This window comes from Hemibagrus wyckioides, linkage group LG23 (genome assembly GCF_019097595.1).
Source record: "Hemibagrus wyckioides isolate EC202008001 linkage group LG23, SWU_Hwy_1.0, whole genome shotgun sequence".
NCBI lineage: Eukaryota > Metazoa > Chordata > Actinopteri > Siluriformes > Bagridae > Hemibagrus > Hemibagrus wyckioides.
Window position 1 is genome coordinate 11,519,463 of NC_080732.1, and position 25,823 is coordinate 11,545,285.

The following is a 25,823-nucleotide window of genomic DNA, read 5'->3' on the forward strand; positions in this document are numbered from 1 at the left end:
AAAAGGCACATATATGACAAAAATACAGAGGCATCATGCTAATGATAAGTCTGATCATGAAAGCCATAGCAAGCATTGTGACTTGGTAATCTAAATTAAATGTATGATCTCTAAAGCACGGTGGATTATTATTGTGAAAGTGTGTGTGTTCTCCATACCCTCCTCCAGTACAGGTTTTGGCACGGTGAAGGGAATCTCCTGTAAAGGCTCCATGTGCCTATGCCCAGCACTCATCACACTGACTTGTGGCAGACAGATTACTAGAGTCCCTGGCATGGAGGCCTGGCTGTGATACCAGCTGCGCACAGTGCCTGGGATATCACCACACACTATGGTGCAGGGACATGGCAAGGTGTCCTTAGGCACAAATACACAGCATGACTGCAGCTCCACCTGTGATTGAGGTCAGACATACCTTTATTAATAAGACACAGAAATGGCCTCTCCTGTGACTCCTGTGATGTTTTAAATTTTAGAAAGCTTTTATGCATATAAATAGTGTTTGTGTACCAGCCTAAAATGCATGTTTTGGTGATTTTCTAAACAAACAAAAAATTTTCAGGGAAATTACATGTGACATATTTCTGCAAATATTACTGTTCCATTACTGTTTATTTGCTGCAGATGTTTTTGTAGCTAGTTTTTTTTTTCCAAAATTGGTTTTATTTTTTTTCTTAATTTTTACCACTTCAAAAACCTTAGCCTGTTGCTTCAAGGAGGTGCTTGTGTGTTTTGGATCACTGTATTGTTTTCCAGGATATTTGTTTGTCACATACACATACCTGAATCTAATTTCTCCTGCTGATCCTAAAGGTTCACATCCTTTTTCCACTTACTGATGTGTAAACACAGACGTCAACAAAAAGACATGCATGGAATTACTTGGAAACGCACACGAGCCTATATTATACTTATAGCTTTTACTCATGCATAATCGCTCAAATATACATTTCTGGTCATTCAACATATTACATGCCCACAGTTTCTATGGTAAAGTGGTAAAGAGCCATGGTTGAGCATGGGAGGCACTGGCAGGCTCTAGCAGCAACCAGGAGGTGTTTGTTGCGTATGCCAAAGTTAATATAAGTGTTTCTTTTTCATATTTATCATATTATAAAGTCTTTTTTTGAGTTTGTAGGTGTTTGTTGCTCATGCCAATGTTAACATAAGGTTTTCTTTTTCATATTTATCATATTAGTCTTTTATTTGTGCGTGTCTTGTGTTTTGGCATACAATCAGATACAATAAGCATATTTTATGTGGTTATTTGTTATGCGTACTTGGTTAAATGATGAAATGAAAGAATCCAGTATTCACACTTGAACTAAAAACTAATAAAATCCATATGTTCTAGCGTATGATTCCTTGGACTGCATGTTGATATGAGCTGTTACAGACATACAGATTCGAAACCAGGACAATGATAAAAAGGAGGAAAGTCCTTCACAAGGCATTGCACAGGATGAAGTGGGGAATGATATGAACATGTGAAGTACAGGAAAAGCACATACAGCTTTCAATAATTATGAAAAACGTTCAGTTATTAAAAAATAAGCTTGATGAATTGCAGGCAAACACCTGCATCTTTGTGATAACAGGAACACTCGCAAACCAGGGTTGATGGAAACATGGCTCACTCCCTACAAGACATGGGCTCCTCCATGCTGATTGATGGTTTTGGAGCAGCACTTTGTTTAGACAAGGACTGGGAGGCAATGGGGAAAAAATCAAGGTGGGGGCATTTGTTTACATCAGCCAAAGATGGTGTACTAACATCAGAGCAAGGTTGTGTCGATGAACAGCTTTCAATGTTGTCAAGACCTTTCTATTTACTGCAAGAATTCCCTCAGATATTCGTTTCATTTATACATATATTCACCTGATAGCAAAGAATATAACTGCTGTTATAACACAAATTATGTCCAGTATATCAACTGCCATACAAGACCTAACAAAATTCTGCTATGGTTTTATTAAGGAGCAGTGAAATCTGGTGTTGGCAGAGCCATAATGCGTTACATCTTCTCTCTGTTTATATGTCAGTGTTATGAAAGAAGAAGATTCATAAAAAGGAGGGTGCAAGTTTGGTCAGAGAAAAGCTCCTTGGCCCTTCAGGGTTGTTTTGATTTTATGGTCTAGACTGCTTTCAAAAACTTTGATAAATTTACAGAGGAGGTGTGTGACTGTGTCATTCTGTACCAAGATGGTCACTTCTTACAAGTGGTTAAAGATTTCCCAAATTACAAACAATATATAAAATGTTATGCAGTACGGGAAATGCAGGAAAGGAAATAAAACATGCGGCGAGAGTAGATATGAGCAAGGACGAGCTAACCTGAGGATAAAATTGACACAATCATTGAAGCGATAATTTAAGTTTTACTTTTGATAAACAATTGCTTATAAATATTTAGAATTTTATATTTTATTTTTTGTTATATTTTATTTTATATTACTAGAATTTAGTATTTTTGTTAAATTTTACGTGATTATAGTTTATTTGTTATATTTTGTGTTATATTTTGTATCCTTAAATTCTAGTATTTAGTATTTTTTTCCTTAAAAAAAAAATAAATTCCTATTTTTATTTATTACTTTATTATCTATGCTTGTGGATACTGCTGGAAGCTGGAAATTTCCCTTTGGGATGAATAAATTACTGTCTTTCTATCTATCTTTCTATCTATCTATCTATCTATCTATCTATCTATCTATCTATCTATCTATCTATCTATCTATCTATAATAAAAGGCTTGGATATTCGACTGGTTGATAGTTATAAGTTTTGAATGTAATGTTATGGCTGTTTGTAAAAATATGTTGTTCAATGTTCAATAATGAAGGTTTTTTAAGGAATTTAAACACATTTATGGTTTGTTCTATTATGATGATGCTGTTTTAGGAAACTTTTATTAAATCTGTATTCAATTCTGAGGAAGGCCCAAGCCATTCATTGTACTTTGGATAATCCCTTATGTACTGAGTTTCAAAAGCTGCCCTCAAGCCAATGGCTTTAAGAGTACCAAGAAGTGGGACTAAAAGAATTAAATGGTCTTTTCACACTGTTCTTAACCTCGGGTTATTCTCATTCTAAACCCAAAATTTAATCCCAGGTAGAGAAAATTTTACACTTTCACCCTGCTCTGAAGCAAAATATCTTCCTCATTAATGCACAGCAGCTGCACTGACCAGTGTTATATAAATTTGCCATGGGAAAAGACTTTCTATTACAGGAGATCGCATTTCTCTTTTCTGCTGCTTTGCCAAATATAAACACATTCATCTGTTTAGGAATTACTGAATTCCTAAAACAGAATCACTGATTGTAAAAATATGGAGAAACTGGACAGGCTGAAGTGTTTCACAAAAGAAAAAGAGTGAATCAGGGTCAGTTGCAGCCTCAGTTGGCCATAGCTGGCCACTGCTGTAGACTAAATCCTAAAGAGAGTTAATCCTAAAGAATACAGCTAAAGTGTACAAAAAGGCCTCGCCAGGCTTTTCTTTATATGAGAAGAATGGTTTAGATGGCTTGTGTGTAGTATTAAGGGTGATGCTGTAAGAGGTTTCTACTGGCCACAAAGAACAAAACATAGTAAAAGAGGCAAGCATTAGAATTTGCACTCTAGAAAAAATAAGGAAAACATTGTATTAGATGTTGTGTTAAGAAATGTGCAGAAAACTGCTGGTTCTTTTGAGTAGTGTGAATTTTTATTTTAGGCTTTGTAAGATAATATGAATGATGGGAATGAAGGTGTTGAATAATGGCATGTGCTGTTGGATAAAAGGTGAATTACGGAGTGACAGAGCTAGGTAGTTGTGTACCTGCAGCGTAAGACGTTTGACAGCATCCCAAGTCTGTGTGATTAGATTCTTTATCCACTCATCTGAAGCTGCACACTCAGTTGCTGACTTTGTAATCTTCAGTGGGATAGAAAGGGGACGAGATTCTAAAGATATGCAAGGACAGACACACAACACACATGTTCAGTAATTTGCTCTACCCTAAACAACTCAAAGCACATCTGCACCAGATGACTGTATTTTAGTGCTTAGATTTGTACTTTTATAAAGCTCTACATGATGTGTAACCACTAGTACAGATTTAAATTAAAACACTGCTGGGGAAAAATGACACAAGACATTAACAATGTAGCATCACCGTGAAGTAGAAAAATCTACAAAGAACTGTTCTATTGTTTCAAATCATCCAGTCATAGTCAGTAATGTTGAGCATTAACATGCTTAAGCTGACTGAGATGAAGCTGAAGACAGATCGGAGGTGCTGAGATTGCTGGAAACACGTAGGTGTTGAGATTGCTGGAAACACGGAGGCGGATGTAAGCGCAAGTGGAGTAGGTTTTAATGAACACACTGGCAAACAATCCAAAAAACACTTGTTGAAAATCTAATAATCAGTCTGAGGTCAGGTGCACAGCAAACAGAGACAGGGGCGAGAACACAGAAGTCAGGAAATGGAAACAGAGGTGAAAAATGCTAGAGCTGAAAATGAAACAGGCAACAGGAAATGAGACATAAAGCTTGGTACAGAGCATTCATGAGGAAACAATATATTTTGCATAAAAGACATGACACATGGGGGTTTAAAGAGCAGAACTAAATCAAAGGGAAAAATAACACATGAGAATAATCAAGATACAATTGGGAAACAACTGATAACAAGACAGGGTGGAGAGAAAACAGGGATCAAAGCAAAACACACGTGGCAGTAAATAGGGAACAAAGCAGAACATAAACAGAAGAAAAGAGCAAAGCACTGCCAGTTGTAGTGCACTGAGCGTTCAGCACCGGTGCACGAAGGAGGGGATTTTAACAGTTAATGAAAACCTGTAAATTGAAGAAGAATATTAATAACTAAATCATAAAGAATTCACAATATGGGATTACAATAGTGTACTCATTGTAATATTATTCCAGATCAAGTTTTCAAAACAAAGGCAGATTTCATGTTTTTGTTAGTTAATATATAAAAAGGTGTAAATATCTGGATTCATTTTTTGCATTTTCTCATCAACTAAAATGCCACTGACTAATATTCTATGTCCTTTTAGTCAAAATTTACTAAAATGAATAAACTTGACATGTTGAATGATTTGGGTTTTAATCTGTAGGGTGGATTGCTTATGAAAATTCCATTCTGAAAGGATAACGTTTGGCTTTGAGTGAAATAGTCAGTATAGGCAAATTAAATCTGCTGCCCTTTAACTCGGGGTACAAGCAGTATTGTAAGTTACCTGTTATGGTCTTTGTCTTCATCGGGCTGCTGATGTAGTCTGATGCCTGATTGGAAAGCTGTTTGGCCAGTGGGGTACTGGCCACCGATGCTTCATCTTCCCTCATCTTCATCATCAACATGGAGCCACTACCAACAGTCTGCATCAGAGTGAGCAGGAAGAACCAGAAACAGAGGCACAAAACATTTGTGCATATAAGCATAAAAGCCATTCCAGAAAAAAAAAAAAACATTGTAGACTGGAATCACACACAATAACAGACTTCATCAATGTTGTGAAAATATCAGGAGGGTTCTATAATACTGTCATCAGTTTAATATCCAGATCATGGGACACAATTGCATTCTTTTGTGCACAAATTAAATTTGTTTTAATTTTAAATTCATTAAATTAATCTACACACAAAAACTTGTCATGTGCAAACATGTTTTTTAAAAAATCAGACATTTATTAGAAATACAAAATCAATTTTGGACAACTATTCAAACCCCTGGCTAAAGACATAAACACAGCTTTGTCCCATACTAACAAACTGGAAAGCTTCAAACCACCAGGACCCTTCTTGGCCATCTTTCCAAACTCTGCAAACAAGCTAGAGAGGCCCTGGGTAAGGGATCTATCCAAGAACCCAATGACCACTCTAATGGAGGGTCAGAAGTCTTTCACAGAGATGGCAGAACCAGTACAATAGTCCATTAACCAGGTCTTTATGATAGGAATAGCTTCTGTCTGGACATTCTGAGTTAAAAACACACACAGCAGGCCCTAAAAGAACTGCGAGAGCATGAGTTAAAGGATTCTCTTTTCTGATAAGACTAATTTTGTTTTTGGAGCTAAACTTAAGCCATATGTCTGACAAAACCAAGTAATGTTCATGCACTGGCTATTATCAGTCCCTTATGCTGAAGCACAGTTGGGGCAGCATCATGGCATGAAGGTTTTTTTAAGGTTTTTTTTGTTAGACAGTCAAAACAATAATGCAGTGTCTGAATACTGACAGACCTGATTGTATATATATATATATATACACACACACACAGTGTAAGAGATCCTACCTGTTGTGTCTGCCTGCTTGTTGTGGGTCTCTGAGAATGGTACAGCAGCCAAGTGGATAATATAGGATCAACATTAACAGCAATGCCCTGCACACCAACAAGTAGTACAGCGCCTGCAACATAAAAAGAAACCATAATTTAATATAGTCCAAACAACATTTTCCTCCAATTCAGTTTCACTCTGTGACCACTGTAACATCAGGTTCCTGTTCTTGGCTGAAGGCAGTGAAACCTGATGAAGTCTCCCGCTGTTGTGGCCAATTCACCTCAAGGTTTGATGTGTTATGATATGTGTGTTCTGCTGCTTTCCTTTATATGACATATAATCAAAAAAATAATCAAAAGGTACAAAATTGATAGTTCAACACTAAGAAAGAGAGATTTACTGCAGTATGGAATACCACTTCAATAACATTAAATGCTAGCTACATGGACAAAGGCTTGTTTAAAGCAGCAGATACAGCACTATTTTTAACAAATTAGTAGGGTCATAAATAATGAATTACTAGGATAATTAGCAAAAATGTAACCACTACATGTCATATATCATACACAACACACAACCAGGTCTGGTCTGTGCTCACTCTCAAAATCGGCTTTATTGCCAAGTACTGTGGATTTTAAATGTACAAAGATGCATGGTGCATAGTAATGTAAAGCAAGGGAGCATGAATATAAAGAAATGAACAGTGTAAGAATAAACATAATATCAAAGAAAATTTAAGAAATGTAAACAAAAAGAAACATGTATAAACTGTATAATAGTGTAATATAATAGTGTATAAAAGTGAACCAGTGCAAACACTAAATTGACAATGCTCCATGCAGTGTAGATGAAACATGAACTGTACATTAGTGCAAATGCTCACAGATTGAGGTAGAAAAAGTAAAAAGGTGCAGTTGCAGAATGGCTGTCTGAGTTGTGTGTGTTAATGTAACGCATATGAATACAACAAAGAGGGTTTGTGCATTAATGTCCAAGGATGCGGATAAGAGACTATGGTGGGTCATGGATATTATTGATATCTCGCTCACAACTATATGGAACACACCTAGCCTGCACTGGGAAGGATCAGCAAGAAGTACAGGACAGGGCAAAGTACAAGAATTCAGACAAAGAAGGTGTTAAAGAGATACTATCAAGCATGCTGCTTGTGTTTGATTTCTTATATTGAATTACACTGACCTCAGACACAAAATATCAGACATTTTTTGGGTCATGTCATGCAAGTAGCCAATGCGCTTAAAAATGTCTAAATTATTGCTAGCTAAGTGGAGAGTTACAGCAGATGTAGCACATTAAACCTATCGAGCCTATCTGGAATTTCAGTTCAAGGTCACAAATGTAGTGTCAGGTGGACTTAAAGTGTGACAGTATGAAGGGTATAATCAGGCCACCGTGCAATCAGCAGAGGAACTTCGGGAAAAATGGTGCATACACACAGTGTTGTGCAAAAGGTCACATGAATCTATAACAAAATTTGTGTTTAGAGAATTTTTTTTAGGATGCCTAAGACTTTTGTACACTACTATATGTGCATTATTTTGTTAACAAGTGATGAAAATCATAACAACCTGCAAAAACGTACAGAAGTCGAATTATAATAACAGGATAAACCTATTGCTAGGTTTACTATTGCTTAGAGTGTATAGTCATATGTCAAGAGAAAAAAAATCCTTTTATTGTGATTCAGTAATTTAGTCCAAATCACACAGTACACAGACCTAAAAATTGCCACAGGGGGGCAGTAATATTCTAAAATACATGGTCGCAAAGACACCACTTTTAAAGCATGCTACAGTTATCCCGGAATAGGACGAGGACAACATTTCTTTGGCATTCTCAGCCTGGCTGAATTGGTCGGCATCATAACATTCTGCGTTCTTAAATGGAAAAAGTATTAAATGCACTAAATAATGCAGTCCTTTTAAACAAAAACTTCCACCCTGAATTACATGTCAATGGATCATATTCACTCTGAGACACACACATTTATTTTATTTTTTTTACAGATTAATTCCTTGCTGATTTCAAACATCTTTTTTGTTGAAAAGATGAAAGAATACAAGAACAATGCATTAAAGGTTTCGCTTGCCTGCATATCACATGTATTTCACCAATGTGAGAAAATTCTCCATAAGGCAAATTGTAAGAATTCTTTTATCAACCAAATAATAAAGCAGTGGTCATAAAAGATACATTTTCTAATTCTCACAACATTTATTAAGTCAAGTCACTTCTTATCTGTATCTAGTATTAAAACAGGTTACAGAACATTAATTTTGTTAGGCAGCTTTTTTCTTTTTTTTTTTACGTCAGTGAGGGTGCAACTCCGGCTGAGTGCATGCAAAAGAACCAGCATTCTTAAGAACACTAAAAGGCAAAAAAAATGTTTTTAATAATCATCAGATGATCATTGTTTTAGGAAGTCAGCCATAGTACAGTGCTCCTGAAGCTCAGGGTGCTAGGGGTTAAGACTTGGTGAGGCTGCGATTTGAACTGAAGGCATTCCTTTAACCCAGGCAGAGCTAAATCTCAAGACTTCAGCATGCTATGCATTCCAATTGTGCACACTTAAAACAGACTTAGTAATTGCTCATAAGCACTGCAGTACAAACCACACATGTACCCGCCAAACACTTTCACCCCAAACACAGGTCATTAAGCAGCTGCACACATAAAGCACAGGACTCAGTTATAGCGCTTCTGATATTGTAACTAGTGGCTCTGTTTAGACCCCAAAAAAAAGTTTGGTGAAAGATTTGAATTGTGGTTTTTTAAGTCAGCATACTATTTACTGTTATGAGTTTTCGGAGTGTTTGTTTCCAGCATTTGGAGCCTGTGGTATGTTTGTTCTACTGATAACAGTTCCTAAAGTAAAGAGGCAGAACTTGATTTATGATAACCCAAAGACTGGTGATATAATTCAACCTTTAGATCCTCTTTGTCCTGTTACTCAACAAAACAATAGATAAATCTCCTCATGAATCCTGAAGTCTTTAAACAACAGATAAAGTTTTATACATATACACATATGCATGCAAACTCACTTCTGTGGAAGTATACATGGGCTCATAAGATCTTACTAGTTCAGAGGGGTATATATATATTGATAGGAGTTATGTTTGTGTACTGGGCTCACAGCAGTTACAGTTTGTTAAAGTATAAATGCTAAAATGCTAGGATTTTCAGACACATTGTATGTGTGTGTATGTTTGGTGGAAGTCAGCTTGTGTCAGCAAGCCCCCTCCTCTGTAAGGCACTACAAATCCTTTTTGCTGTCAATCAATTCCCTCATTCAGTTGTTTATCTATTTGTAACGTTTACATCCCCTCTCTCCTCAGTTTTACCCCCTATGTCTACTCCTGCAATCTTTCTATTTTTCTCAATCAGAGTACACTTGTAACACTGTGGCCAGACACGGCAGTGCAGAAGTGCACAGGACAGTATAGTAGGGTAGGTGGATGCTGGAGATGAGAGAGTTCCCTAAATGTGCTCCGAAGCCCTCCCAAACACAGTCATTATTTTACGACCGAACACTACTCACTAAAAATCATTCCCACTAAAGGCTTTTTTTCTCAGTTCATTAGCTGTGCCTCCCCACACTGTACTGTAAGAGGGAGAGAATGAAAGATTATGAGAATGTCTAGCCCTGACTGGCAACAGGCAGGCTCCCATTCATCCCACACTTCATTTTGTTTTTACATCTTCGGTCAACCATGGAGACACCAATTTGTTTGGCTACTAGCACAGAAAACTACCTTTTGGGTGCCGAGTTCATCTTAACTGCAGTTATCTGTTACCATGAATCAGTAACTCCAAACTATAATGAGAATTAACAAGAGTGAGTTTCCCCAATGTAAGGGAAACATGCACAAACATGACATTCTGAAAACATGACATTCAGAACACCTAACATAAAAAAAAAGATATGAATGTGTTGCTCCAGTAAATAATTTGGTCTGAAGCCTGTAACCACCTGTGGAAAACCAGATTCTACTCTAATTATCCTGAGGAGTACAAGCTCCTGCACTTTATCAATCATAGACATGCAGTTTTATCATCTGTCAAACTTACAATACCCTCCAAAATTATTGGAATAAAAAGGCCAATTTCTTTGGTATACTCTGAAGTCATTTGGATGAATATGAGGCCACCCATTTTTATGTGATCAAAAATAATGGAACATGTGACTCAGAGTTGCATCTTGTTACCCAGATGAATCCTGTTAGACTGATTAGAGTGCCATTGGATTTGCCAGTGAAGACTGTATTTGTAATCAGAAACGATACACATGAAGAGAAGAGGGCTATCTTCTTGGGAAAAATAACAATAGTAATAATAATAATAATAATAATAATAAATATAAATAATAATATGGCCATGTTAATCACCAGAAATGAACCAAGTTGCCCAGAGGAAACTGAATGGAGAAAACTGTCCAAACAAGCAGCAAACTGAAAGAAGCTGAAGTACTAGCCTGGAAAAGCACCAAAAAGTAATGCAACAGTTTGGTGCTGTCATTTGCTGACTTTATGCAGTTATTTAGACTGTTCCAGTACTTTTGCTCATCAAAAACTGGGTGTTCCAATACCAAAGATGCCATAACATCTCATAATACCTAGAGGGGACTGTATTCTAGTCTTGACTATTTAATTGTTATCCTTATCACTAACCATTAACCATTCACAATGAACTGGCCTTGGCATGCCCCTTGGTTAAGGTACTGGTATCTATAAAGTGCTACAAAGTGCTATCTGTAAAAAGCCTACTCTAATGTTCTATTGTTACAGGTTATTTGGACAAAAAGTGATAAAGTAATTAAATATATGTGAATATTGAAGAAAATATAATGCAAGATACTATTAAGAATGTTCACTGTCGTGTTTAATAGTAATTACCTTAGCAGTCTTTAAAACATGTTTTAATCAACAACCTTTGAATCAAAAAGATAACATGATCATAAAATAGTCACCTGCTATCTTAAGTGGTGAATACAAGGGAGCTTTAAACAGCTAATATGTCTGTAGGCACTACATATAGGTATGTCTTAAGTGCACTTACAGCCACAGACACATAAAGAATTAATTATACCTGAAAATGAATGTGATGCACTAGGAGTTGTTCTGAATACCAACAGGAAAGTTTTATCAGCAGTTTAATACAATATCCAGTCTGTGATATTTTAATGCTTTTTTGCACATCACACTAAATGCTGCTACTAACAGCTGCTTAGGTTTGTTTACAAGAATCCTTTTCTTTGCTTAATAGTCCATACAGACTCTTTACGGGTCGGTTCTATTTTGTATCTGTAATGTAGCATATTGTATTGTCTGTCTGCCCTCTCTGCACATTGTATGGTCTTCTGGCTTGCACTATTTGCACACTATGCCCTTAACATGGCTAGGTTAAATGACTTTTTAATCTTTAGTTCTGTGTGGTTTTATGTAGCACCATGGTCCTAGAGGAATGCTGTTTCATTTCACTATGTACTGTGTCAACTATATATGGTTGAAATGACAGTAGAAGCTTCTTGAAGTCTATAATCTGGATAATATGGAATCAGCTTCCCCCATGGCAGAGATCATGCTTTAAAAAAAAGATACACTACTGACCCAATAGATCCTCTTGACACACTTGATTTCCAAAGTGAGTTACCAGTGATGGCTGGCAACAGTGATCTTCAGCTTGCTAGGAGCGTGACAAGGCTTTAAAACACTCCTCGCAGCTTCTCACTAAGTCAACTAACAGGCCTTCATTTGAGCTAACAAACATTAACCTTGTTGTCTCAGCTCCTGGTAAGAACTGTCGGACATGCTCGATTTAAGACACAGTGACCCATTTCCGCACTGTTATTTTGCCCTCGCCTCTGTGGAGGCACATGAGGACAGAAGGGAAGGGAAAAAAGGCTGTGTGACCAGACATAAAAAAAAAGTCCCAAACTTTAAGTACATTGTGAGTACAAAATGCAGAAAAAAGAAGACTTTCATGAAAGGGAGAGGAAAACCTCCCTGTGACAGTTCCTAAATATTAGCCATATCTTCATAAATGTGCAACTAAGAATAGAAAGAAGGAGCATTAATCACCTATGTAGCCATTAAAAAAAAGAAGAGCTACATCTACAGCACTCCACCCAGGCTGAAGCCAAGAAAATGTTCACTTAAAGCTTGTTTCATTTCCCTAAGTAAACAGGTATCTGTAGAGACTGCATGCCATCTGACAGCTGAACAAGTGAACAAAACTTTCCTGAGCAGGGAGCAAAGTGAGTCTAATACTCAAGTGAGAAATCCAACTGCCAAAAATGTTGGACTAGCCAAGAGCCAAGCAGTGTTTCCAAAAGAGATGGAAACCTGACAAACATTACTGACTTGTTTGCTAGCTGCAGAGTATATGTTCAGTTCAGTAAGGCAGTGAAAGACAGCACTGATGAACGGATCATAGCCTTGAAGAGCTGTTAATGAAAAGGTGTCTCAAAAGCACAAACACCACATGCAGAAATGTGTACTATAGACTACCACTAGTTTGAAGCTGTTATAACATGGTAATACCTAATGAACCTCAATCTTACATCATTTCATTTCATCAAGGATTGTGAACTCACTCAAGATCTTCCCACTTACTCTTCTTCCCATTTCTTTAAACAAGTGACTAAAGAGGTTTAATGAGTCTCGCTTTTCTACAGGCCATAATGAAATCATTCATTTTTAATACATAATTATCTTCAGTAAAAATATTGTTTGTATTATGACTGAAGTGTTCTGTTGATGATGTCCTAGCTTAGGCTTGGTCCTGTCACTTTTGAATAAACAATAGCTTTAAGAAAGGAGATAAATCACTGTATTGCAGCTGCTCTTGCCCTTGATTTGCTTTCCTCACTTTTTTCTGTAATTATAAACTCACCCTTCAAAACTCCCACCTTCCTTCTTTTTTTAACAAGGTCTAGAGAACACCTGCAGGTCAGGGGAGCAATGCTGAGTTCATCCCAAATCTTTACATTTATGTAAAGACATAAGCATTGTTGATTCTGTAAAAACATTTTCTATTTTCAAACTTACAGAAAATGTCCAGTTAAAATTAGAAAACTACCGCACATTTTTAAATCTGGTCCCCTATTTGTAAGCAATCAAAAGTAACTGGACAGTTGGCAGTTCAGCTGATCAGTGGCTGGGTGTGTGTTATTCCCTCATTATTTCACTTACAAGTAAGCAGATAAAAGGTCTTGAGATGATTTAAAGTGTGCCATTTGCATTTGGAGTGTTGGTGTTAATGTACGGTACTTTATTTAAAGTACAGTAAATAAAGGAGTTTTCAAGTGCAGATTTGAAGAGCTCATGAATTTTTGCTCCTGGAGCAAATTTATTTTCCCAGTCCACATTATAAATATGTTTTTAATTATATTACTAATGTATTTTTCTATTATGATTAGTTTTATGAAAAATAAAATCAGGAAAATTGCTGAATTGCCCCCCGACACACACACACACACACACACAAAGGTCAGTTTAGGTTCATCTGGTGTTGCCATGTAAGCAACAGTAGAGATCGAAATACTGTATTGTCAAGGATAAACATGAAGTAATAAAAGTACCATATGGCCTGATGTCTGTAAAAAATAACTTTTCAAAATGTGCTGCTTGAATACTTCTGTGATAAATACCACTGTGTTCCAGCCTCCAGCTCCTTGGTTGGGTCAACAGGAGTTTGGGGAGGGCACAATTTCCATTTTCTAAGTAAAGTGGAATTTCTTTTTAATTCACTTGTAAACAATTAGATATAAACCATATGGACATGGTGGAATTCAAAGGAAGCCCACTTTTTTGAAGAGTCCTGCAGAGTTGTAAGTGAGAGATGAGAAAACATGTTAAACACTGATGAAATCTGGAAATTATTTATATGTCATTTCATGGCAATTCAACATAATCATTTGTATAATATGTTGAGGTTGAGCTCAGGAAACAGCAGGGACAGACAAAGTCAGAAAAGAAAAAACTGAGCTGGATAATATATGGAAAAATGAGATCAGAAAACAAGGGATTCCAAAAACATCTGGCTTCTTTGGAAAGGGTCCTTTTTAACAAATAACATAGAAGCATTGTAATGAAATAGGTTTATATTAAATATAATTTAGAATTACACGTTCTGTTAGAGGTTGGTTGAGAACGTAGTGCTTGTATGGCACATAATTAAAGTTTGGTAATATACAAATAGTGTGACACTCTTTCTCAAGGCTGTTCATAGCCTATATGCAAGTATAAAGAAGGCCATTTGCTGGTTTACTCAGGAGCAGACATGCACATTGTAGGTAGGGCATACATGCTATATTTTCAAATGAACAAACTACAATTTAGAGTTAGAACTACGAATTAGAGATCAATTGAACTGAACTGAATCTGCATAACCTAACATTAGGCAATTCATTAGGTGATTCTCACAGAGCATGTCGCTCATTCCCTGCTTTACCACATATTTTACATGTGCTTGTTCTAATACAGAATTCGTCTTTTCTGTAAAATGTCAGGCTGTCTATGTGAGAGAGAGCAAGAGAGAGAGGGAGAGAGAGAGAGAGAGAGAGAGGAATGACTAATGTATTTCAGCATGAGAACTAACTTGTCTCTTGGATCAACAACTCTTACAATAAAATCATTAAAACTGTCAACATGTCATTCTTTAATACAGATTAATCGTTGGCTATAGTACAAGCAGATAGCACATTCCGGATCATCCTATTTTCTTGTTAGTTATAAATAATTCACTTCACTCTGAGTACATCATGCTGCATCACACCTACACAGTGCATTATTTTTGTATAACAGCATGGTCTGTCATCTGTTATTCCTTTATCTGTTATTTCTTCATTCACATTCCAACAGATGCAGACCCTTCTATGGAATGCTTTCATACTCTGTACTGAAAGTTTTCTTGCTGCCATAATCCATGGAAATGGCCTGTACAATCTGCTTAGCGGATGTTCCCCCCCCCTCACAGGGGATCCCTGAAAGAGTATGTGGTTCCTGCTATGGAGAGAGGATGTCAGAAATGCTGGATGGCCAATCTTATACAGAGAGGAAGTGAGGAAGTGAGGAATTTAGACGATATGATACGTTTTATTTACGCTACCTCATATTATTATTCACAAACATGGTACTAATATCCTCTGTTATACCGATGCAACAAACCTACATGGTTCAGCAAAACCAGATGACAAACACCAGTTTAATAAGAAAAAAGTGAATAATTACTAATAAGAATAAATGCTGAATAAATTCCTCCTATTTAATTAGGCCAAGACACAAGACCGACTCTAGTCTCTCATTTGAATGCCATTGATATCTCATGTGATAATTCAGGTTTGCTGGTGATGTAATGTCGGTGCCATATTGTGACACTGCTACTGTTCCTCACACCCTGTAACCTACCTGACTCATCCTGGTGCTTTACTTCTGCTTGGAACATCTTGCAATTATGACTTTTTTGCTGTTGTAGATGGTCGCGTATGGAATCCCTAAAGATCTGCACTACCCAAAAATCTGAATTCTCAACCTGAACTAAAGGTTCAGTAGATAAGTTCATAAATAGTCAAAGTATAGTATATAGTATGTATGCGTATCCAAAGTACAAACTGTGCTATGAATCCCAGGATTCTTAATATATTCTTATCCTTTCAACCCACCGCCAAGTTAGGTGTTCACTTCAGATACACCCAGTCATGCTCTGTAAAGAGCATGCTTCTAATTACACTCTTTTTTTTTTTTTAAGTAATTGGAAAAGTAAATTGCAAAATAATCTGCTATTTAACTGATTCATTCAGGTATGTCACCCTGTCTCTGCCTGGCAGTTACTCCATGTACCACAGTCTGACTGAGCTAATAGCCCTAGCAGCGGTCACTAATGCATGATATTTTTTTTCTCAAGCTGTGGGGAGGTTCACAAAACCACCCAAGACAGCTTCTCCAGGGATCAGTAGAGGGAGGGGGTGAAGCAGACACAAAGGTTTTTGAGTTGGGGAGACTGGCTTTCTACGCTCAGAAAAAAACTGTGCAAAAAGTAATAATCAGTCATGTGCTTTCAGCACGAAAAGAGAGAGAACAGATAGATGAACTCTGGGTTTTTGGATCTTTTCAGATTTTGAACCCTTCCCCTGGTATTAAGGATAAGTCAGACTTTGCCAGACATTTCTTTAAAAAAAAAAAAAAAAAAATACAGGAAATGTGTAAGCAATCGCTAGAAAATGTTAGAACACTCTAAAGAGCAGCTAATAGGGACAAACTACAAAAACAATGCTCCATGAAAAACTATCTTAAAGCAACGATGATGTCAAGCAGAACAATTTAAAGAAATCATACGTTTTTTGGAGAGGAATAACAAGGAAACTAAAGGACAACGTGTGATGTATCAAGTAAAAAAATATTAGAACTAAGGGTATAGTTGTCATCACCCCATGTCCCCATATCATCAGGAGCATTTAAGACCTGAAGCAGTATTGAAAATAGCTCAATGTCTACAAAAATACCTGCAGTGCAAAGATAAAAGCTCTTAAGGGAGCATCTGCCCCCATCAACCTTACAATATTGTGTGATTTTGTCTTGTTCAGCTTTCAAAATCCCACCAACGCTCCTGTCTTTCTGGGCCACAATGGGCTTAAATAGCACACAGGGTCAATCACTAAGCAAAAACACTGTACCCATGTAGCTTTGTCCTGGGATTCACATATACAATAAAGCCATACCATATCCTCAACATACATAACACATACTGTAAAATCTGCATAAGGTGCTTCAGGCTGCACATTACAGGGTTCTCCATTCCATCCCCTGTGCATCTTTAAGGAGCACAGAGAATGTGAAATAAAAAGAGAGTAACATGTCTGATGACCTAGGGGCCTATAATGTGGGTGTCTAATTCCTGTGAGCTATAATAAATCTGTCTTCAGTACCCTCTCACATTCCCTAAGATACTGCCTCTCTGATTTCAGCCTGGAACATTAAAGCAATACGCTGACATACCTCTCAATGAGAGATTGGACAGAACTGTTGATGTGTGTGGGTGTGTACATGTATAAGAGACCAAGTTACTGACTGTGTGTGTGTGTGTGTGTGTCAGCAAGCACATGTATAAAAGAGACAGAGAGAGAGAGAGAGAGAGAGAGAGAGAGAGAGAGAGAGAGAGAGAGGATTTACAGAATACCCATCCATCTTTTATTTGAAAAGAGATAGACAGTGAGTTGTTGAATAAATGTGTGTATGTACCCACCAGAGTTATGCCAGTCTCCAGTGGGCTGAGGGATCTGTAGCGAGAACGTGAGTAGGTCTGGTGCTAGAAGAGACTGTGGACGACGGTTCTCACTCAGCCACTGTCTACTGTATAGCTCTCGTGTGTCAGCTGGGCCCTGCAGCACTACCACCAGCTGCTCCTTCTGCCGCTCACCTATACCTGCAACACAACACACTGTACTTAACAAATACATAAGTTATGACATATACACTTTACAAATGCATGAAAGAAAAATGATCTCCATCAGTAAAAACTCCTAAAGGAACCAACAAAGTGTGACAACAGACACAAGAGAAGGAAAGCAGGGAGTGATACAATAAACAAGAGAACGACAGACAGTTTGTAGCAGAGCACTTGAGAGTGATGGTCCTGGTTTAGCAGTAAATTATAACAGTGCTTTCTGCTGTACTCACCCTGAGTCCTGGAACACACTGTGACCGCTCCCAACATTCCTGAAGCACACCATAGCATTGACTTCTGGCACACCTTCAGCTCCACACTCTGTACTGATACCTCCAAAGTCGGAGCACATTTTACACCTACATGAACACAAACACACACAATATTTACATATACCCCTGCACCATTGAGTTCCTGTACTGAAAGACAAAAGATGCAACTCAGGACCATAAAAAAGAGTTAGGCTGAGATTGGGGTTGAGTTTTTATTTTAGTACATGGTATGATATTAAAGGGAATAAACATAAAATATGACAAAATAAAGCTCACCAACAGCAATGCTTAACACTCTTCTATGAACTTTTGTGTTTAGTCTTTACACAGCACATTAAATAATGCCTTATGTTTTGACAATATTAAATGATTATTTTAACTGTGAAATGATTACATGCTGTGCTAGCATAGTCATATGTCAGCTTTATAATTTACTTTATTTTGATTGCTTGTGTCAGTGTTTCCACGTACCTACACGTTTCAGATTCTGAATGATTCTTATGTCATCCATGCAAGCTAATTAATCCACTCAGCCATATGCGTAGAAAGGAGGCTAGTTTTACTCTATGGTAATTCACTATAGTGTGCAGTATATCGTAATGTGTATAGTGTAATGTTAGATCATCAATGTGCTTCTCACCACACTACAAATTATATTTTATATATACCATAGCTCTAAGTATAGTAAGTGAGGTGTTTTTCTGATCTCTGATTGTGAATGTGAGAAGAAAAAATGCTACTGATTTTGTATTTACAGCATTTGGCAGACGTCCTTATCCAGAGTAACTTACATTTATCTCAACTGACCAACTAGATTTTATACAACAGACTTAAATTTTCATGATTGCAATTCAAAACTATACAGCAATCAGTATATTCTGCTAATAGACATTTTATTTACAATCACTGCTCAACCTCCCTGCTATAACACCCCCCACTCTTATGGGAAGGCTTTCCACCAGATTTTGGAACATGGCAGTGGGTATTTGTGCCCATTTGGTCATAGGAGCATTTGTGAGGTCAAGCACTGATCTTGGGCAACATCTAGTGCTAAGCTGGTGTAAGTCATCCTAAAGGTGTGCAGTGTTTTTCTTCAACAACCTCTGCAACCTATGTCTTTAGGGACCTGGTTTGGGTCCAGGAAAAGAAAATCTTAATGTTACAGCATACAAAAGCAACCTAGCCAATTGTGTGCTTCCAACTTTGTGGTATCAGTTTGAAGAAGGCCCACATATGGGTGTTGTCGTCAGGTACCTACTTTTGGATATACAGTGTGCACATGCTACCACATGCAAACTTACAGACCATAATGGACTGTAAGTGCATGGTTCAAAGCACTATTATTCTGGTGCTGCAACAGTGGCTTATCTAAAAGTTCAGAAGACATGCTTCTCCAACCATGTCCTGATCACTACAGACCATGGCACTGCATTTAAGAATGATTCAGTGTAGACCAAATGAAAGCAATTAATGCATTAACCTCAGCAAATACTCATACACCTCTCACACAATTAAACTATAAGTTGGTCTGCAGCTTGTTCCACTTATCAGAATGTTTCAAGGAAGACACAAAGTCAAAATCAGAGAAAACACAAAGAAAAGCATGAAATTCTGGGCTTATATGATGGGCCAATGTTAGCTCTGTGTTGAAAGCTGACTCCAAATAGCTAGAGAAATGATGCTTAAATGATACACATCAAATCTTCCCTCTCAGGCACCATTGCCATCAAACCCCATGAGGGGTAGTAAGTTACAGCGAGTTCACAGCTCAGCCGAAACTACTTACATCACCTGTTCCAGTCCACCCACAGACCCTCCGCATTTAATTTCCTCACACATGCGCTGAGCAGAGAGGGGGGAGAGGGGAACTCAGCAGGACCTGCTAGACAGAACTCCATTTGACCTTCACTTCACGACTATCACTCTCAACAAACCCAAGATCATTCTCAGAATCAAAACGTGGAGGAAAAGATGGAGAGGCATTTCTCCCCTTCTGGTTACTTCTTTTGTGAGATAGGTTGTTTTACCAACTAAGGAAGTGTGTGTGTGTGTGTGTGTGTGTGTGTGTGTGTGTGTGCACACCAGGGCAGGTGGAGCTGTGCCTAAACATACAGCTGGGTATCGAGGGGATCAAAAAACACATCAAACATCAAACAATTGGTGGGTAGAGCTCAACAGCTGGCTCAGTCATCATAGTCACATGCGCGCACTCTCTCTCTCATACACACACACATATACGCACACGCACACATATACGCACACACACACACGCCATGTCGAGCCATGAGAACAAGTACTTCAAGGACATGTATGAGCTGGTGCACATGCATGAGACATCTGTAGTAACATTACTACCCCTTGGCCTTTCTGGGAATGAAAGCACAGGAACAATGCATTTCGCATTGTCTAAAAATTGGTGCAAAACACATAAATGCCTATAGGTGGTAAGAAAATGTGTTTGTGTGCTCAAGTATAAGCTACATTCCAGATGTAGGTGAAAAGTGCTTTACAGCTGAACAACAGGAGCCTTTCAATTAAAAATTAAGAGAGAGAGAAAAAGCTATAAAGTTCTCAAAAGTTCTTGCTGCTTTTGGAGGCAAACAGCTCTTGGTCGTTTGTTTACGAGAAACTTTCATACAGCTGGACGATGACATGCTGACAGAACACTGTAATATGTGAGATCCTATAGTGTCCTCACACAGAGACCTCACACCAAGCAACCACAGAAATCACAGAAACACTGTACATTATTAGTGATCCATGATCTTGAGAGAATCTTGAGATGACACCAATAAGTATGCTACTAAGGAACAAAAATGTATGAATGTCAAAAAACAGCTTAATGTTCATAACAATACACATCAAAGTGGGGGGTGTACCATCATTTTATTCCTTTAGATTAATAGTTGCAAGAAACAATTAAAAAAAAAACCTTCACAGTAGTCTTCACAAAGTGCTTGCTCTATTTCTGCAACTTTTCACTCAGTGCCAATGGACAGTTGACTAACGTTGCCTAAATTTATGTATGGGATGAGGTTTGATAAGGTAAAGAGGCAACTCAATAGATGCACTGCCAACTGTTCTAGTAGCCTAATTCTCTGAGAAATTCTGAAATGTTTCTTGTACTTTACAGCAAAATCTCTGATCCTTTGTTGTAGAAAGGTAAAAACTATCAGATGTTTTATTTTCATAGGCGTAATGAAAGTACTAGCTGCTTGACACATATAAAAAAGCAAGGCTAGGTTAACACTACCATGATTAACAGAGTATATTGTAAATGAAAAGCAAGAAGAACGTAACAAACCTTCCCCGCTACTGAAGATTGATTACCCTGCGAGTTTGATGGCACTCTATTAATTTTCTGGATAAAAAATAAAAAATAGTGTAAGACTGAGGTTGTTTACAGAAAATACAGACATATTCTGCCCAGTGGAAGGGAGCGAAAGTCAAACCTACAAAGCAACTATGCAATTATATGAAACACCTCCAGAACTGAGGCAATGTAAAGCAGCACAGAAAGCTGGAAGAGTTTAACATCCACAAAAAGACTTGCTTCTAGGGAGGTCTGCCATATGGACAGTGTCACAGGGGCTTGAAAGCACTCCAGTGGAAACTCTTCAAAACAGGCAGCACAAATGAGTGCAAGTGTGAGGCCTAACAGGGCAGCAACACCACAAACACTCACCAGTTTGTAGCTATACAGCATAAACATCTAAAATAAAGCCTCATACTGTGCATCAAACTGTTACAACCATCAAGGACCTGCAGTATGTCTGCCATATCTGCCATACTCACCAGATCTCACTCTTGAGTGATTTCCATGTTTTTTGGATAATTAAAGGAGGCAGCTTACAATTGGATGAAGTGCAACAGATCATGCATCAGTGGCTGAACATAAAAAATCAGATCACTTTCTAATGAAATATGGACACTTGTTAAAGGCTGTAACACTGCATGATTTTCTGGTTTAATTTAGCTGGCTCCAAGGCAGACTGTCCATAGGGGCAGGTTATGTTGAGCTCCGCAATATATAAGCCATTCATAAAACTGTAAAACTCCAAACTTTTTAAACTGACTTATTTCAGATCATTAATTAATCTTAGTGAAGTTACAGACAGTGTGTGTGTCTATGCTGCTCAGAACCATTTCTATTGTAACATATATTGAAAAAATATTTCTCTTTTCCAGTGCTGAATTTGTGTGGTCGGCTGTAGAACACAGTTAAACAAAGGTACATCTATAACCACTCAAAAGGAGTTAGACTGTAGACTAGATAACTGTATTGTCAGCTCTCAACTGCCCATTACAGAGTTCCACTAAAAATTCACTAGATAGTAGCCTATAGCAGCCAACTGTGACAGCCTCTCCACTTCATTTGTTTGAGGCTATGTTGTTATTAATGCCACCATGCCCTGTCAAGATTTATGGTCGCAAGCTTCTAAGCTGGACCAGGAACCTAAATGCATTTTTTATTGATTTTCCCACCCTGAGAGCTTGTGGTCACATGCGGAATACTTGTCTTAAACCATGGATAATTGTTTCATAGTTATTGACAGCAGTAAAGCCTATTACTCTACTGGTATTAAACTTAAAGTAGGACAGAGAATCTGAACTGGTCTGATCCCGATCTGTTGTTACAGAATCCATCCACTCAGTACAAGACCAACAGTCAGTGTTCAAAGACAAAATATGTTTTCAAAACTGTTTTTAATGAAAAATGTACACGCATTTCTGTGCACATTTCAGATTATTAACGGTGTTCTAAAACTGAGGAGCTTATGGTGTTGTGTGCGGTTTAGCATGATGTACCTAGTGATCAACAGAGGCATGTGTTTGGTGGTACCTAGTGTTCTGTAGATCTCATTGATGAGTGAGTCGCTGACAGTGGGACCGACCCCACTCTCTGTGCTGTGTGTCCAGCTCTGCCACAAACAGTGTAGCAGCAACATCTGAGCATGAGTGGCCTGCACTGTGAATTTCGGTAACTCAAACAGGTACTCTGTTATGGACACTGTGGACCTCTTTGGCCTAAAGAAAAAAAAGAGATGGAGAAAATAAAATACTGGTAGTGATTATGTTATTTATTTTAGTGATTACACTATTATGTTCACTAAAGGTTTCCAGCTTTCCAAAGATGTACATGCAACAGAGTCCATGTCACCAATACAAAAGATTTTTTCTTTTCTCAAGGGGTGTGTAAACTACACAGCTGATGTGAAACCCTAAAAATTCATAGAGCAGAAAGTACAAAACTAACAAAAAAAGAAAAAAAAAAAAAAGAATATGAGGATGTTTAAAGTCTATAAGAAAAAAAATATTATTATTTTCATCTATTGCATCTAGTGTGTAAAAAAATATTTATTTTATCTTCTTTCATCTTTGTGCTCAAGTGTATTTATGAGTTTGTTGTATATAGACCCACTGAATTTGTCTTCCTTACCAGCAATTGGGAAACTGAAGTATCTTCCCATAGAGGGCAGTACTAAAGCAGGGAATTATGGGTAAGAGTGGTGGAGGTGTTCCCTCATTATCCAGCAGGGTCAATCCAACCTGCAACTCAAATACCTAGAGAGAGAGAGAGAGAGAGAGAGAGAGAGAGAGGTGAAGAGAGGAAGGAAAAAAAAGGAAGGAAAGAATGAATGGTTTAAGTATAACTGAATTAACATTAAATATTAATTACTGTGGGCAACATTTTCTGTTGCCATGAGTTACAATTGTACTTGTAATTGTAACACCCAGCCCTACCTTTCTTCCAAACCTACCATCACACTTCCTCCCTCCTACTACCCCCACCAACTGCCACCAAATAAATGGCAATATATGAGAGTTCACAATCCAAAGCATACAGTTTTTATTCTGTTCATTGAACAATAATAAATAGAGCCGGAAGTGGAAGTCTGCAGTCTTTTATAATGGATGAGTAACTGTATTTGATTACTGGGTCATCATTTGGCCAATGTTATCTTCTATGGATATGAAAAGTGCTCCCTGTGGCCAGTTAGAGTGAATTATCTATATGCAAAAGCATTGGCACAACCACCGGTTCAACACATTTTGCTTATTGGCCATCAACTGTGACTGATATTACTTCTTAATACATACAAGCCGCAATGTATACTCCAACCTCCAACAATGACTGGCAGGTTTTTGTGCAAGACAAAAGAAATGAAAACACAAAGGGAATTATCATTCCATCAGAATGTTGACAGGCTCCATACATGAAGAAGTAAATGGGGTTAAAGCTATTGCTATTTTGATATAACAGGGTCATAAATCGTAAAAATTAGAAATGAAATTGCGAATGGACTTTTCTTTTTTGTTTGAAATTTGATAGCTGTTACCAATACTGTGTGAAACAGTTGCCACAACTATGTTTCAAGTCATATTTTGTCCTGTAGACAACTAAATGTTGCCAATGTATTGATTTTGCACTTTTTTCTTCATATTTTAAGCGGCTCTAAGGAGGCATGACATGAAGGTATCATCTTCAATTTGTCAAATGTAAAATCAATATCTCTCAAACCAAATGCCCTAGAGATTTTGCTGATTAAAAAAAAGAGTTTTTGCAAAAATGTGGGCAACTATTTAGACTCCTGATTGCTTTCCCCTGACATTGACATTGTGTGTGTGTACATACACAGTGTACAGATAGTCAAATTACTGATTTATAATATTGTTATTGTAGTTATTCTTCAGCACCATCTTACTGCATAGCTTATATGTACACAGACAAAGTGAACTTGGCAACTAATAACAAAATGGGTTCATTTTGGGAAAAATGCAAATATGCTGACCAAATGGAAAAAAATCCAAATATTAATACCAGCTGTTCAAGACCATAGAAAAATGTTCAATAATTTGGTGTGACTGCATATCTAGCCAAGACAGCACAAGAAGGAGGACAAAAGGCCGATCCAGGTGATGACAAAGGCAGACAGTTAGATGCTGCTATGGAAGAAAGATTAATTTCTTTATATCAAATGGATGAATGCTCATGGAGGTGTACTGACCAAAAATAAACTATGAGGACTGATAAAAACAGGCAAAAGAATTGCACATTGAATAAATCAATAAAAAGGACGATAAGGCTTTTCCAAATTTTGAGTGATATTTCAGTCCCTGCCCCTAGCATGCCTTCTGTCTGAGTGTGCCAGTACCATCAAAATGCACAATTACATGCAGCAGTTATTTCATTATGACTATTATGTTTTTCTGGAGAAGACGGTATGTCAAGTAGGTAACATAGGATGCATGCTACATGACTGTTGTAAAAACTGTCAATGAAATGATTAACTGAAGAATAATATTCCAAGTCTTTTCAGCATGTCTTTTTGGTGAAGACTACAATGTAAGGTTCAAGCACCGGATACAGATATTTTACTGTAGTGATAGAACTGCAAGCCAATATAACAAATACAATAACTTAAATCTGTTACCATGTTATGAACGTATCTATGTTATCATGAACAGGACAGTGGACTTCTAGCAACATTGCAGTTCTTGGGAACAGGTCATGGCAAAAGTCCATGTGATGGAATAGCAGAAACAATCAAGCAGCTGGTTGCAAGGGAAAGATTTCAGGCATTCAAAATAGCTAAGAGTATTGAGAGTAGGCTCATGGTCTTATCATTCATTTATACCAGTTTCCAAATTGAGCATGGAAATAAGAAGAGTATCTGCTGATCTGCTGTTCTCAGGAGATAAACATCAGGTGTCTGAGTAGTTGCCTACATGGTACAATCCTGCTTCAAACATTGGGCACATTTTGCAGAGACTAGTTTTTAATCATCAA

At 37.5% G+C, this 25,823-nt stretch overlaps 1 protein-coding gene across 5 annotated transcripts in view; it reads right to left on the minus strand.

Moving 5' to 3' along the window:
- Positions 1 to 25,823, minus strand: part of LOC131344108 (intermembrane lipid transfer protein VPS13B-like) — a 91,237-nt gene that overhangs the window by 39,801 nt on the left and 25,613 nt on the right. For all 5 annotated transcript variants that reach the window (XM_058376089.1, XM_058376091.1, XM_058376087.1 and 2 more), the window contains 8 exons: positions 23,472 to 23,596; positions 22,875 to 23,059; positions 17,993 to 18,118; positions 17,559 to 17,738; positions 6,308 to 6,420; positions 5,253 to 5,391; positions 3,823 to 3,947; positions 159 to 393 (listed from right to left, as the gene is read on the minus strand). In XM_058376089.1, the coding sequence (XP_058232072.1) occupies positions 159 to 393; positions 3,823 to 3,947; positions 5,253 to 5,391; positions 6,308 to 6,420; positions 17,559 to 17,738; positions 17,993 to 18,118; positions 22,875 to 23,059; positions 23,472 to 23,596 (1,228 nt within the window). The remainder of the gene's footprint in view (positions 1 to 158; positions 394 to 3,822; positions 3,948 to 5,252; positions 5,392 to 6,307; positions 6,421 to 17,558; positions 17,739 to 17,992; positions 18,119 to 22,874; positions 23,060 to 23,471; positions 23,597 to 25,823) is intronic.